Source organism: Leptonychotes weddellii, chromosome 6 (genome assembly GCF_054177405.1).
Source record: "Leptonychotes weddellii isolate Sample4059 chromosome 6, ASM5417740v2, whole genome shotgun sequence".
NCBI classification, from domain to species: domain Eukaryota; kingdom Metazoa; phylum Chordata; class Mammalia; order Carnivora; family Phocidae; genus Leptonychotes; species Leptonychotes weddellii.
The window spans coordinates 47,783,711-47,799,572 of record NC_138374.1 but is presented as its reverse complement, the minus strand read 5'-3'; the positions used below and the strand labels follow the sequence as shown (position 1 = coordinate 47,799,572).

At 40.6% G+C, this 15,862-nt stretch overlaps 1 protein-coding gene across 19 annotated transcripts in view; it reads right to left on the bottom strand.

Annotated features, from left to right (window-relative positions):
* USP54 (ubiquitin specific peptidase 54) overlaps positions 1–15,862 on the bottom strand; it is a 125,037-nt gene that overhangs the window by 16,876 nt on the left and 92,299 nt on the right. For 11 of the 19 annotated variants that reach the window (XR_014146010.1, XR_014146011.1, XM_081822889.1 and 8 more), the window contains 9 exons: positions 15,628–15,796; positions 13,900–14,070; positions 9,655–9,786; positions 9,120–9,500; positions 8,667–8,898; positions 6,583–6,716; positions 4,461–4,628; positions 1,844–1,963; positions 723–918 (listed from right to left, as the gene is read on the bottom strand). Coding sequence is in view for 17 of the 19 variants with exons in the window: in XM_081822889.1 (XP_081679015.1) it covers positions 723–918; positions 1,844–1,963; positions 4,461–4,628; positions 6,583–6,716; positions 8,667–8,898; positions 9,120–9,500; positions 9,655–9,786; positions 13,900–14,070; positions 15,628–15,796 (1,703 nt within the window). In the remaining 2 variants the exon portion in view is untranslated. Of the gene's footprint in view, positions 1–722; positions 919–1,236; positions 1,319–1,843; positions 1,964–4,460; positions 4,629–6,582; positions 6,717–8,666; positions 8,899–9,119; positions 9,501–9,654; positions 9,787–13,899; positions 14,071–15,627; positions 15,797–15,862 lie in introns of those variants that run through there. The other 8 variants (XM_081822895.1, XM_081822897.1, XM_031025735.2 and 5 more) reach the window with 7 other exon arrangements.

Here is a 15,862-nt window from a genome sequence, read left to right as displayed (position 1 = left end):
CTTCCCTCTCCCTCTGCCCTCCCCCAGCTCTAGCTTGCTCTCTCTCTAAAAATAAATAAATCTTTTTTTTTTTAAATGTTCAATAAATGTTAGCTGTTTTTATAGTATTTATATTCTGGGAACTACTTAGGCCTATTAACAGCGAAAATTAATTTTAACCTAAATCTATGTATTATAAATAGAACCAAATTCAAGAGCTAAAGTGTGAAAACTACACCAATGGCCCCCGGGGACTTTTTTCCTATTGCTGCCCATAGCAAAGCAAAACAAAGGGAATCTTTGTGTCTCTTCTCTATGGTTCAATCAGAGCAAAGCCTGCTTTCTCTGCTTCCACCAGGGACAGGAAGCACTGAAATCCCCAAAACAAACCACATGGTTTCTATTGCAATAGAGCTCCAATTGCCATGTCTGAGAACATAATATGTACAAATTTAATAATCATGTTGTTACACAAGTCCAGGGACAAACTCACCCACAGGAAATATGGACAAATGGTCTATTTATTATGCCATACTTTCTGTATCTTTCTAGGAACTATTAAGGAAAGGACCAGCAGTGGGATGAGCTTTTTCTGGTGTATGTCTGGCCTGAGAAGAAAATCTTTCCAGAGGACTCTTCTCTGTCCCCTGCAGTCACCAAAACAAGGAGAGCTCTGACCATGGAGTACCCATGGTCATTTCCTCCCCTGGCGTCCATAAACTACAGTGGATCCCAGGCACTACCTTGTTGGCTGAGGGAGGGCTGCCCCCTGCGAGGGGAGGCAGGCTGAGGGCTGCGGCGGCCGAGGCGATGATTGCTGCTGCTGCATGCGCTCCTGCAGGCTCCGTGCTTTTCGAATACTGATTTGCAACTTCTTATCGACTAGGGCTCTGCTGTGCGTGCTAGAGCTGGCACCATGCAGGGCAAGTCTTAGTTTAGCTAAAATGCAAAAGAAAATATAGCAGAAACAGAACACAAAATACAAACAAAAATAAAAATAAAATTGAACCAAAAATGAGCAAAGATATGCAGTAAAACTCAAAATATGCAGCAGGAATGCAAGGCGTGGACCATGCACATACTGTCCAGGGTAAAGAGCTGGCTCTGGCTCTAAGGAACATTCATGGAAGCCATGGAGGCCAAACAGGTTAATTCGAATTTAAAAAAAACGAAACAAAAAGTTAAACTAAAATGAGTCAGGAAGAGAAACTGGTGCTTCCGTCTTAGAGACTGCCACTCTCGTCCTTTGCAACTGACCTGTCCGACTCTGGTCTCCACACTTTGCTCCCAACTTCCCCTTCCCGACAGCCAACAGCAGAAATAAGATCCAAATCTGCATCTGTCTTTACAGAACACAGCTTCTTGTGGGTCACATTTAAGAACCAGATACAAATTCTAAGCCTTAGTCCTTCACTGTAACTTTATGGTGCAGCATACCAGGAAAGCAGGGGAGAAACATGAATCAAATATGCCGTGCAAAGTCACAGGCCTGGGAAGTCGAGGTCAATATACTCATTTCTTCTTGCCATAAGCTCCACCTAGCTAGTCAGTAACTAGAGAAAGAGCAGACTAACCTCAAATCTGAGGTCTAACTTTATCTTGGGATAAGAAAGTAAGCATGGCTGGATAGTTCATCTGTGGACTCCAGCTGAGGTTATTCCAGTAAATATCCACAGGCCACAGTGACAGCATGTGGCACATTTAGAAATCTGAAGGGCAAAGAGAGCCTAAAGGACCTCAGTTTGGGAGAGTGACAGTGAGGAGACAAAAAAGCTGTTTTCATCCCATCTGAGTGATGACTCTAACGATACCTATCCCAAGGTTAGTCAAAACTGCCATAGCGCTAGCAGTCAGAGTTACTTACAGATAGCTTCGTTACAGAGAGCCAAAGCGGCAGCACAGTCTCCCTTCTGTTCCAGATGCAGCGACTCTTCAAACACTGAATCTGCCTCTTGCAAGGACCTCTCAAAGCCGTCACTCCTCCCTGAAAGGGCCAGCACTTTTCATTTTCATTACAGTTCGTTCCAACTTTTTCTATGTAGTGATGTTTCCCTTCAGTGCACATAGCTCCTTGCTGCTGAGCCTTTGATCTACCCTTATTCTAACTCTCCATTACTATGAAGAATTCTCTGAAACATGCAGGACATCTGTTTTTACCTTAACCAAGACATTGCCAAGGCCATGAAAGAGGAGTATGTCATTATCCACCACATATTCCAATTCCAAGAGCTCTTAAGGGACCCTCAAGAAAAGAACAGAATATTGTCTACAGCAGAAGGGTAGATTCTTATGCCTGGAACTGATCTGTTTTTCCACAGTGCAACAAGATACATCTTACCAACCAGTGTCAGAATGTCCCAGACCTCCACGGAGACCTCTACTGTTACATTAAGGCAAAAGTGGCTTCATGACTCTGTGGAAAGCCATCCGTAAAACTTCTTTCCTACATCAATTCACAGTCCTCTCTGTGCCACCCTCAGCTGGAAAGTTAGTACACCTCTTGGGAACAGGTGCTCTATAGTTCCTAACCTCAATATATCTAACAAGGCAGTTGAACAGCCCTTGTTGGTTTGCAAGCACACACTTTTCATCAGCAGTGCTAAGTATTTTCTATCATCATACCCTTGCCTGCCAAACTGACTGCAAAAGTCACTTTCCCATACAGTGAGAGTGAAATATTCCTTCCTCCTCTGAAAGCAAATGTCTACCGAAGCAGGCACAAAAGAGTTCAAGTACAGTGCCAGATGAAAAAGCAAGAAAGTACTGTAAGGGCAACTTTTGTAAAAGAACACTCAAGTTTATGTACCCCCTTGGCTTTTACTCACTCATAACCATAAATTGGTAGTAAGCCATATTGTAAATTCACCCATGATCGGGATTAATGATGAGTTTTCACAAGCTCACAAGAAAAAATATCAAAATGTCAGAGTCATTTCTCTCATAATGTCCCCATCCTCCACTTACCTCCAGCTGGACATGGTAAGAAAGGCTCTTCCAAACCCCTAACATTCACTCCCTAATTCACTGGGGTTTTTAGAGAGGAATGGGAAGGCAGTGGAAGTAGTAAGTTGGCCCTGAAGAACCAGGCATTCAGGTCTGTCAAGAGATAATGGGTACCCCACACTCCAGGCCTAAAGTTTTCTCATAATATTTGACATAAACTAAATCTATACAATCTTTATAATCAGAGATGGTAGTGAGAGCCATTAAAACGAAAAAAGTTCTCTATAGATATACAGGCAGACTATAGTTGATCAATCACTATACTAGATTTTAATTCTAATGTTCTAGAATCTTAGTACTCCATTCCTTGCTCTTCCAGGAGATTGTGAATCAAAGTGTATGGAGAATTGACAATGAAATGTGGCCGGAAGGATTCTCTCTCAACTTTCATGTACTGCCCAATTAACAGAGGAAGGAAAAAAGGTAAGGGAAGGAGATGACAAGATTCCTCCTTCAGAAACAATATAAACCTGATACCCAAATGTGACATAGCTTGAGGATGAAAAGGAAGAGAAGACTATCCAAATATAGGGACAACTAAGGAACTAGGAATTTAAAACTAATTTGGAAACAGATACAATGCCTTGGGAAATATAAAGCAACAATTGCCTCAAATCAAAAGACAGTAGGATTAGAGGAGAAAAATGGTCCCCAAATAGGCCCAAACTAGCCCACTAAGCTTCTCTAGGTGTTGACAAAAAGTAGGAAGTGGTCAGCAGGAAAGCAATCACCCAAAACAGCACTGACTCCTATTCTTTGCACTGCTGTAGCATAATTTGTTACATCTGGGGATTCTGAATAATAAGAACAAAAAATTCATTTCATAGAAAGAAAAACAGAGATATAAGTTTCAGGAGTCTACTTAAGGTATATACCTCAGTCTTTTTAAACTCCTATTTTGAAGACTAGTCTCTTCTGGTACAAAATGACATCCTAAAGCAATTGAAGGAAAAAAGTAACTAGTGTGGCGCAGTTGGAGAAGCCTTGTAAAGTCCATGAAAATTGTATGAGATTGGGAAATGCGTCATCAGAGGATCAAAAGAAAATCAAGCTTTGTGTTTTTAGAACCTGCTTGGTAGACCTACTTCCTTCAGGCTCCAGGTGGGCAATTTCAAGGGTCTATTTCTGCCCAGCAAGTAGAATTTCCCTCATCAGTGTCGCTCACTCACTGTCCTGTTCTGCTGTTTCTGAATGGTGACCAGTTTTATTTACACCTTCTATAGATATTCATGGGAAATATTTTTCATGAACAATATACTATCTCTAAACTATAGACTTTCAATAGATGAGCCCAAAATCAGTGCCTGTCTTCCAATCAATAGGCTTGTCACCTCCTACTTTCACTAGTTCTCACTAAAATGAGTGAATTATGATAAAACACAACTTAGCTAAATAGAAGACAGGAATTTACAAACCTGAGTATTTTTTTCCCTCTCTCTCTGTCCCCATCACCCACAACCTATGCTCACAACAATTACCCTGATTCTGCAGTTCATCCAAGTCCATGAAGCGGCTGGGATGAGGATTAAACCCTTTAGCTGCCTCTAATTCCTTCTCCCGTTTCCTTCGAAGTTCCTGTTCCTGGGCCCTCCTGGCCACTTCCTCCTGCAGTTCATCCAGTTCGCTTTTGGAAGATATCTCCCCACCTGAATACAAGCAAGGGAGAAGAGAAATTGTCACATTTCCATAATTAAGACTAGACACCTGCTGCATTTATGGCCACTGTACTGCCTTTCCTTTGGAACTCTTGATTCAATTTGGAGTTCATGTTTTGGACAGTGCTTTCCACATCAGATTCAGGGTGAAATCTGGGCTATGAATTATAATGATGATCGTAAAATATTTCCTGAGTGGCTTTATTACAACAATAACAATGTGAAAACTAACATTTGTTGAGCATTTACACAGTTTTAAGCACTTTTACATATATTATTTCATTTAATTCTCATGACAACCTATGAAGTAGATACTATTATTGCCCACATTTAGGAATGAAGAAACAGAGACAAAAAGAGAATAAATAACTTGCCTAAGGCGACAAAGATGGTAAATGGTAGAGCTGAACTAAAGTCAAATAGGTTAAATTCATAATCCATGCTCTTAACCATTAGACAGCACTCAGCTATGTGTTGCCACTAACTCGTTGGGAATCTTCAAGCAAGTCAATTTCTCAGATTTAACTTCCAACATCTCTTTAAAGAGTTTGTAAAATATCCAATAAAAAAAAAGTTTGTAGGGGTGCCTGGGTGGCTCAGTCACTTAAGTGTCGGACTCTTGGTTTCGGATCATACCATGATCTCAGGGTTAAGAGACTGAGCCCCTTGGCAGGCTTTGCACTCAGCTTGGAGTCTGCTTGAGATTCTCTACCGTCTCCCTCTGCCCTTCCCCCCACCCGCGTGCTCTCTCTAAAAATAAATTAATACATCTTTTTTAAAAAAAAGTTTGTGGGGCGCCTGAGTGGCTCAGTCGTTAAGCATCTGCCTTCAGCTCAGGTCATGATCCCAGGGTCCTGGGATCGAGCCCCACATTGGGCTCCCTGCTCGGCGGGAAGCCTGCTTCTCCCTCTCCCACTCCCTCTGCTCGTGTTTCCTCTCTCGCTGTCTCTCTGTCAAAAAATAAATAAAATCTTTAAAAAAAAAAATTAAAAAGTTTGTAAAATATCCAGTAAAAATTCAATTTTATAAATGTCTATAGATGGAATCAAATAGACCTAAAAGGATGTCTATGATATATTAAGTGAAAAATCAAGCGACAGAATAATATGTATAGTACGGCTTCATTTTTTTTTTTTAAAGATTTCATATATTTGTCAGAGAGAGCATGAGAGAGCGGCAGACAGAGGGAGAAGCAGGTTCCCTGCTGAGCAGGAAGCCTGATGCGGGACTCGATCCCAGACCCTGGGATCATGACCTAAGCCGAAAGCAGATACTTAACTGACTGAGCCACCCAAGCGTTCATTTTATTTTTTTAAAAAATGGTGGTAATAAACTTATCTATATACTTGTATAGGCATGGAAAAAAATGTAGAAATATATATACCCTGATGAGGGAAAGGGCAGGTTGAGGGAGGGAGTATGAGGGACTATGAGGACACAAGGCACACTCAAGAAGGGAAAAGAAAACAGGGATACTGGACAGGATAAGGATAGGTTTGACTTACTTATTTTACTTATTCCCCAGTTATGCCCACAGCCTTCATGTCTCCCTCTGTCATCTCAACTCATAGAACTAAACAATAAGAAATCCATTCTCATGAGGCTTCCTCTATTCCAAGGGAAAAATCCTGAGAACTTATTCTTCTGAGGACTGCAGGTGCTACTGACACTGTTCACCATATTTCTGTTCCTTCTTATTCCCACAAGGGCTCTCCCCAAGTTGTAAAGAACAATCAGGCAGGCCATGATGAAGAACAAAAGATAGATAAATCCAAAGATGGAATGGCTCAAATGCCTCCATATTTACTGATGGAAACTCCAAGTTACTGATGGAAAACTTAAAGTACAACTGTCCTCTAATTTCAAATGTGCTCAGGTAAGGCTATTTTCCAAATAGAATTGGCAGTCAAATCCACTCCTCCAAATCCAGTGTCCTTCTGCTTACCTGACAGGGGCTGATTCTTTGTCCAGCTACTCCTGGATGCTATGGAGTCTGCATCCAGTATGCTACTGCTGTGAGACTTTGGAATGTGACGCCAGGAAGGTGCCAATCCAGCTGATCTCTTAGCACTTGGATCCCTTCAAAAGACAAACCAGAGTTTAGTGAAAACATCAGAAGGGTGATAACTTGCAACATTCCTAGGACTAAATTCCCTCAAAAAACAATAAAACAGGGGCTCTTGGGTGGCTCAGTTAGTTAAGCATCTGCCTTCAGCTTGGGTCATGATCTCAGGGTCCTAGTATTGAGCCCCACGTCAGGCTCTCTGCTCAGCGGGGAGCCTGCTTCTCCCTCTGCCGGCCGCTCCCCCTGCTTGTGCTCACTCTCTCTCTCTCTCTCTCTGACAAATAAATAAAATCTTCAAATAAATAAATAAAATCTTTAAAAAAAAATACAACATCAAACTAATACATAAAGTATCTGCTAAACTACTTCTGAAAATAGTTCCCCCATCTTATCTCACCTCATTCACATTCTGTGCATCTAGCACAGTATCTGGCACAAAATTTATTTAATGAATTAATAAACATAAGCTCACATATGAATTGCCTTCCTCTTTCTTATATTTCTGTAGCCATCTTCTCATGTGTAAACCTCAACAGGTGATTGGACAGTTCTGGATCCCATGTCGAGGGATAAGCAGTGGGAAAATACGAGGATGTGATTATCACCCTTGTAGAAGATATAATCACTCTTTGCAAAGCAGCAACTCTGTTAAGAAACTTGCCTCTGTGGCAACTCAGTATAAACAATATATGAAGATCTGAAATTTATAAAGCAAACTGGGCCCTATGAACAAGGAACAATGAGGACTATTAAATCATCATTGTTGGGATGCCTGGGTGGCCCAGTCGGTTAAGCATCTGCCTTCAGCTCGGGTCATGATCCCTGGGTCCTGGGATCGAGTCCCGCATCAGGCTCTTTGCAAGGAGCCCGCTTCTCCCTCTGCCTGCCGCTCCCTCTGCTTGTGCTCTGTCTCTCTCTCTGTCTCAAATAAAGATAAAAAACTTTTTAAAAAATAAATAAAAATAAATCATCTTTATCTTTTGTAAGTATGAATACCATTGGCTTATAAAACACAGAATCCCTGTGACCCTTATAAAAAAGGAAACTATCCTAAATAAAAGAATAAAAAACAGCTGTATTTTCTCTCTGGGCATAGAACTATGTTTTGATTCACTAATTCTTCCATTACAAGTTATTTGCTAAATAATTATTTTACATATAATAAAGTTCTCTCCTTTCTCAAATGTCTTTGCTCCTTCTTCCAGCAGAGGGTGCTGTTGTCATAGAAAGCTGACAGAGCACCCCCATGTTTATCGCAGCATTATTTTCAACAGCCGAGATATGGAAGCACCATCCTAAGAGATGAATGGAAAAGAAGATAAGGTATATATGCACAATGGGATATTACTGAGCCATAAAAAAGAATGGAATTTTGCCATTTACGACAACATGGATGGACCCAGTGGGTACTGTTGTGCTACGTGAAATAAGTCAGACAGAGAAAGACAAATACTGTATGATTTCACTTATATGTGGAACCTAAAAAACAAAACAAATGAACAAAGAAATAAAAAACAGAAATAGAATCACAAATACAAAAACAAACTGCTGGTTGCCAGAGGAAAGAAGGTGGGGGGAAGGGTGAAATAACTGAGGGAGATTAAGAGGTACAAACTTCCAGTTATAAAATAAATAAGTCACGGGGATAAAAAGTACAGCATAGAGAATATAGTCAATAATATTGTAATAATATTCTATGGTGACAGATGGTAACCACATGTATTGCGGTGAGCATAGTGTAATATACAGAACTGTCCAATCACTATGTTGTACACCCAAAACTAATATAACATAGCGTATCAACTTTATATCAATTTTTAAAAAAAGAAAAAGTTGATAAAGTAAAATATTTTGCCCACAAGATGGTAATGAAGTCCATTTCTCCACCCATCTGAGTTGAAAAGCCTCCTGGTGGCTCACATTGCTGTAAGGGACAATGCCACTATCCAAAGGCCAAACAATACCTGCAGACACTAGAGCTCTCAGGCAGGGCTGCATCCAGGCTGACAGGGCTGCTGCTGTTCCTCTCACTGCTCTCATAGCCAGATTCCATTCGCTGTATTAGGCGAGGGTGCTGTTCTAAAAGGTGAGAGCCTGGCCGTGCTGGGCCCCAGGGCTTGTATTGGGGGCTTGGTCCACCAGTTTTAATGTCGTAAGCCGGTGGCTTGCTTAGTTCATCTGGTGTAAATTCTTTAGCTATCCCGATCAAAGGACAAGTATGGAAAAGGAGGTAGATTTAGCATCTGCCTCAAATTAAGACATAACCAACCCCTCCCTCCAGCTACTCCTTCACTGAACTCCTATCTCCAAAAAGCTCAACATCAGCATAAAAATGTACCTTGCTTAGTCTACCAGAAAAACAAATACATAAGTCAACTTTATTCAAAAGCCCAATTCTTCCCTAATTATCTCCTCACCTGAATCCTCAGAAAAGGGGCTAAGCTGGGTATAGCCACAGTGCTTCCTTTTGTCCTTACTAAAGATGCTGTCAATATTCAGAGACTCCCGTTTGGGTCTCCACGTTGGACGATACTTGCTAGAAGAACTGGATTTTGACTCACTGCTGGTACTCTCTACTTCCCAGTCACGAGAGTGTAAAGACAGGTTCCTAGGAGGCTTTTTGTCAGTCTGGTCTCCTCCCTTCCCCACACAGGGAGATCCTAGGTTGGTCTGAGAAGCCAGGGATGGTCTGTTGTGAATCATATTGCTAACTGTCTCTTTAAAATCTCTTAGTCTATTGGTGCTGCTGGATGGTTTAGAGGCATTCCTAGGAGCCTGTTTCTCTTTCAGTGTTTCTCCTAAAAACACAAAGAATTAAACAAATACAAATGTTTAAAATAATCATAGATACCCAGACCCCAACGTATGAAAGCAGAAAGGAAAAGCCAGTATGGAGTATGACACAATTTGCCAGAGTGAATGAAGAAAGACAAACAGTGCAGAGTGGCTTGCCTTCACTGTGGTACCCCGAGGCCTGTGGCTCATCGCCTTTCCTCCTAACCCGGCCACAGCTCCTCTTGCGTTCTATCAGTGACCCTTTCTTGGATGTGAGTTTCTGATTACATTCACTATCAGTCAGGTGTCCTGAAAGAACAAGGAAATGGGGGTAAGCTGGTATCTGAGACTGACCTCCATCCTCTTGAGAACCTAGTCTCCCTTTGGGATTCATAGCAGTGCTACGAATTTAGTATACCCATGAATCAGAAGCTGTAGGGGCCAAGACTATCTGATTTAAGCGTAGCAAGAATCACTCAATAGATAAATGCAGAGAAGCTCAAGTATTTAATGGGAGCTTACAAATTTACAATGCCTCCTGAGCAATTACCAGTCTTGATCCTGCTCGTAATCTTTCCCAGTGACCCAGAAGGACACATTACTTGGTAATTTTTAAAAGGTGACAGTTTTAAAGATGTATAAAAATGTCATGTAATCAACATATTTTCACTCTCATAAATAAAAGACAGAGCTTTCCTTTCGTTTAGCAACACATACCAAGCAAAGTCTCATTTTCATTATATCTGGTATTGGCCCAGGTGCCCCAGCCTTTGCCCACAAGAGCTCTGATTGTGGGTGGCTTTAAGATTCAGTTCTAAATCTTCCTTAAATGTGAATCATTTAAAAGGACATTTGAACTTTGAATAATTCTCATTCCCATCCCCAATGAGTGCTTTACCAAACCAGGCTTCACCCAGAGATTACACCTCATAATTCCTCAGTACTGATCTCTGGGAAGCCCAGGAGATTTGGGCTCTTTTACATAACTTGCCCTGCTTCATGCCCACAGGATGTAAATGTATGATTTGATAACAGCCAAGGTCAGATTCTAAAGGATATAATCATCTAAACTGCTGGAAGCCAAAGGTGAATTAAGCAACTGAATTAAATTAGAAAACAGGTTTAGAGAAAATCCTCTAGGTTCTCAAATGCACCAAGGGCTAATTTGTTTTCATATGTTAGTATATGAAAATTCTTGTACATATTCAGGTATTAGCAGTGTAGTGATATGTCTACCTATTTTCAAGAAATTACCAATGTAATCTTTTTTTTTTTAAAGATTTTATTTATTTATTTGACAGAGAGGTAGAGAGAGAGCACAAGTAGGCAGAGCAGCAGGCAGAGGGAGAGGGAGAAGCAGACTCCCCGCCGAGCAGGGAGCCCGACGTGGGGTTTGATCCCAGGACCCTGGGATCATGACCTGAGCCGAAGGCAGCCGCTTAACTGACTGAGCCACCCAGGCACCCCCCCCAATGTAATCTTTTATTGCTTTTATCTGATCCTTTGCTACCTCTGGGCCCAAAAGGAAGATTTAAGAAAGGAGGAAATCACTTGGAGCAACTAAATCTGCAAATGTTAAACCGATGGGAGTATGCTCCCCTACCCCCAACCATCCACAGACCTTTTTTTTTTTTTTTTTTAAAGGCTTAAAATGTATTTTAATAAGTTGATGCTGTATTACTGCTCCATTTCTCAGAAAAACTCCAAAGATATCAGGGACAAATCAAACATGGTACACCAATAAAAAAAAATGCACAGCGTAACTACCTAAGATAGGCAAGGCTAAGAGCTACTGTCCGACCTTCAGCATACAGCAACCCTGTTCCCAAGATTGTACTAGGCCTATCAAGAAAAGCTGTGAACAGCAACATCATAGACACAAAAGGGCCGTTCCTGGGTTGTCCTAACCCAAGAAAAAAGATGGAGGCAACTTAACACAAGATTTTTTTTTAAAGATACACTAAAATGAAAATCTCTAAGAGAAAATGTCTTCCTTAGGACATGAAGGGCTAATATATGGGATATAACAGAACCGTATGTATGTTGTCTGTGACCTCTGTGGACATTGGCCTGAATTCCCACCTGCGAGTGAATGGAACAATGGGGCTAAGGTCATTGGGGGATGCTTGTTTTTGTGGTGTATATGGCAGTGTCTCTGGCATCCACAGACCTTTAACATAAGCCTGACTCTCCTGGAAAATATGCCTTGTTTATCCTGTTATTTGGCTTCTCCCTGATTCACAGTTTCAGAAATACAGTCTAAAAAAAAAAAACTCACTTTGCAGTAGTCATCTATGCAATAGTCATCAAAAGAAATCCAACATGAATCTAACCAAACCTCTAGATCCAACTGCCAATTTACAAGAAATACAGAGAACAGAGAAACATGCTAGAGTTTACCATAGGAATATAATCAGCAAACTTCAGAATGTGGGCAATCTATAGGACAAACTACCTAGTTGTTCAACAATCAGCTGCAAGGAAAAATAGAGAAACCTGTAGTTTAAAAGAAACGTAAAAGACTTATCAATCTGTCCCAATGTGTAAACCTCACTTGGATTCAGAATCAAGCATACAAACCATTAAAAAATTATGAAATTTACAAGATATTTGTGTGTTTGAACACTCATTGGTTATTTAGTGGTTTTTAGGAATTATTAATATTTTTAAGTGTGATAATGATAAAAATGGTTTCTTGTTTTAGAGATACATACTACAAATATTTATGGAAAAGGTGAAATAATATCTGGAATTTGTTTCAAAATAATCCAGGAGTAGGGGGAGTGGGTAGAGGTACAGATAAAACTAGATTGGCCATGAGTGATAATTACTGACACTAGGCGTTGAGTCTATGGAGGGGCAGTATAGTGTTCTGTATACTTCTGAAAATGTTTAAAATTCCCTATTTTTTTTAAAAAAAGTATGTATCCAAAGATTATAAAAATACTAATTCAAAGGGATACATGCACCCTGATGTTTATAGCAGCCTTATCTACAATAGCCAAATTATGGAAACAGCCCAAGTGTCCATCAATTGATGAGTGGATAAAGAAGATATGGTATATCATATCTATGTGTGTGTATGTGTCTATATACATATACACATATACACATACATAGATATACACATATATATATACATAGACACATACACACACATAGATATGAAATACAATATCTTCTTCATACATATATATGTATGTATGTGATTGTGTATATATATATACATATATGTGTATATATGTATACATAATGTTCCATAATAGCCAATGTATAAAGAAGATACCATATCTTCTTGGCTATTATGGAATATTACTCGGCCATAAAAAAGAATGAAATCTGGCCATTTGCAACAACATGGATGGAAATAGACAGTATTATGCTAAATGAAATAAGTCAGTCAGAGAAAGACAAATACCATATGATTTCACTTATATGTGGAATTTAAGAAACAAAACAAATGAGCAAAGGGGGAAAAAAAGAAAGAGGCAAACCAAGAAATAGAGTCTTAACTGAAGAGAACAAACTGATGGTTACCAGAGGGGAGGTGGGTGAGAGGATGGTGATGGGGATTAAGGAGTGCCACCCATTGTGATGGGCACCGGGTGTTGTATGACAAGTGCTGAATCATTATATTGTACACCTGAAACTAATATTATCCTGTATGTTAACAAGTGGAATTTAAATAAAAACTTAAAAAAAGTAGTCAAGCACAGAGTAGGAACCACCAATCTGAAGCCATGAGCTCACTAATTCCCAAGTCTCTAAGAGTATGGGCACTGTTCTATGGGTTAGGTGATAAACTTTCCATCTCAGCAGTGAGTCACTCACTGTTCTTCTTTTCATGTCCTGTACTGATTTCTTCCACTGACAACAGGCACATTTTCCTACAGATGAACAGAACAGCTCAAGAATGTTCTCTGCATGGAACTCACAATAACAAACAGGCTAGCTTTCTTTCTTTTGCTTTTCTGTCCTTCAGGAAACCCAGCAAGGTGATGAGCAAGTGTCCCATGCCCATAAATATGCCCCTTCTCTCAAAGCCCTCCACTTGGGATAAAGCCTAGCATGAAAACATAATGAGGTACAAGACCACAAAGGTTTTTTGGGACACTATGAGAAAGACAGGGATCAAAAATATAACAGGAACAAAAAGCAGATTTTTGAATAAGCAATCACATCAATAATCACATTACAATCATCCTTATTGATATGCTGGTGTTGACAAGAATATGTGTAATGGAATATCATCGTTCATTCAGAGTTGTGTTGCTTCTTTTCATCCCACCCAATTACCCAAGTTCTGTGCCTTTCTCCCTTTGAATGACAAACATCTCTGACTTGCCCCAGTTTCTTTTTCCTGGGAGAATCTCTATGCAGGAACTGAATCAAGCAAGCAGGGTCCACTGTATAACTCCCTACCTGTGTCCCGACTGCTCTGAGACGTGGAATCATTCTCCACATTATAGATGACTGTCCCCTGAGAATCAGAAGAGAAGTGACTGACCACAGACTCATGGTGGGAGTGTTTGTAGGGATAGCTCTCCGTTGAGGAATCTGTTCGAGTGTCACTTGAGATGGAGGGCTCCCTCCCTAAGGGAAGGAGGAGACACATATGCAAAAGTAAGGAAAGAGAGGACAGTGATAGAGAGAAGGCAAAGAGTTGGATGGCAACAAAGGTCCATAAGTCAAGAACTTCCTAGATGGAAGGGTGAGAAGGATATACCAGAGCCATTCTTCCCAACACCCAACTTCCAGATAACCCAGACACACAAACAATTCCTCCCACTCCTGCCCCTACCTTGCTGAAGCCCTCACTTTGCCTGCCACTGTGAAAAACTGTGGGGCTTTTAGAAAACCTATGGGGAAAAGTGGAAGAAAGGAAAAAGTGAAAAATAAGATCTATTTAGATGGAGAGTCCCAGGCCGACCTGGCATACATAACCAGTTGCTTCCCATCCCATAATTTTTCTCCTATACTGCCAAAAATGTCACTTTAAAAAATTTAATTGACATTGTAAGCATTTTTAATATATCTGAGAAATTATGGGGCTGTTATTTATTTATTTATTAAGATTTTATTTATCTGACAGAGAGAGAGAGAGACAGCAAGAGAGGGAACACAAGCAGGGGGAGTGGGAGAGGGAGAAGCAAGCAGGCCTCCCACTGAGTAAGGAGCCTGATGCGGGGCTTGAACCCAGGACCCTGGGATCATGACCTGAGCCGAAGGCAGACACTTAATGACTGAGCCATCAGGTGCCCCAGGACTGTTATTTACACTTTAGAGTAAATTAGTTCAATCAGACTACTTTTCTCTGAACAACTTGCTGAGATAAGCACAAAAGTGGAAATGGGCGTTTGATTGAAGGGAGAAAAAGTAGAGCAGGTCTGGGTAGGTACATGGTTGGGAAGAACACCAGGTGCCAAGCAGGAGGGAGGCACAAAAGGGAGGGAAAAAATTCCAAGGACAAGCGTCTTCTTCAAGATTATACTCCAGGACAGTCCTAGATCTAGAAGAGGAAAAGAATATTTCTTTTTCCCCCTTTTCAGAAATCAAGCCAAAACCATTAGGGTTATATTTCTAATATATGCCTCTATGAGCTAACCCGAGACTTTAGCCATCAGGCTGCAAATTGTTTCTACAGGAAAACATGATTTAAGTTGCAAACAATTGAATTAGAAATGAAAAACTGATTCATGGGCTGAGGAATACTGCTACTACACTTGGCATTTTAAAACAAAAATCTCTTATCCCAAACAAAAGGACTAGTTTTGTAGTAAGTATAATTTTTCTTGGTCTTAACAATTCAGTCACTGTTAAATTGATAGTAAGAATCAGTCATCTTACCATTATTAGAAGGTTAAACACTGAGTCTCCCTCATAAACTTATCACTTCAGGCTAAATCAACCTAATTGCCCTCTCACTTTTGAATCAGGGCCAGGTGACAGACAATACATTCTTGAAGGCCGAAGGAAACAAAGCCTGGCACACCTTGGGCTTCAGCACGAGTTGGCACTTCTTTCCATCTCTAATGGATCCTCTTTCTACAAGCTAGGCTATGTGCTAGGCTCATGATTAAGTGTGAGTCCTAACTGTCCAATGGCCACATTGGAAGGGAGAAGGATTCGGTAAAGAGCTAGACTGCTCACCTGAATCTTCACTATCATAGCACGTCCTGCTGTATGACTGGAACTCAACTTGGGGAGGCAGGTCCTGGGTGGACACTGGGGTACCCTGGGGGTCTGCATAAAGCAGTAGCAAAGGCTGATAATGCCCCTTGATGCATTTGGTCACCACATCCTTCCATTTAGGCCCAATCTGAACCAGAAACAATCAGAAGAACATAATGGTTATACTTCATATCCAAAATTCAAAACATATCTT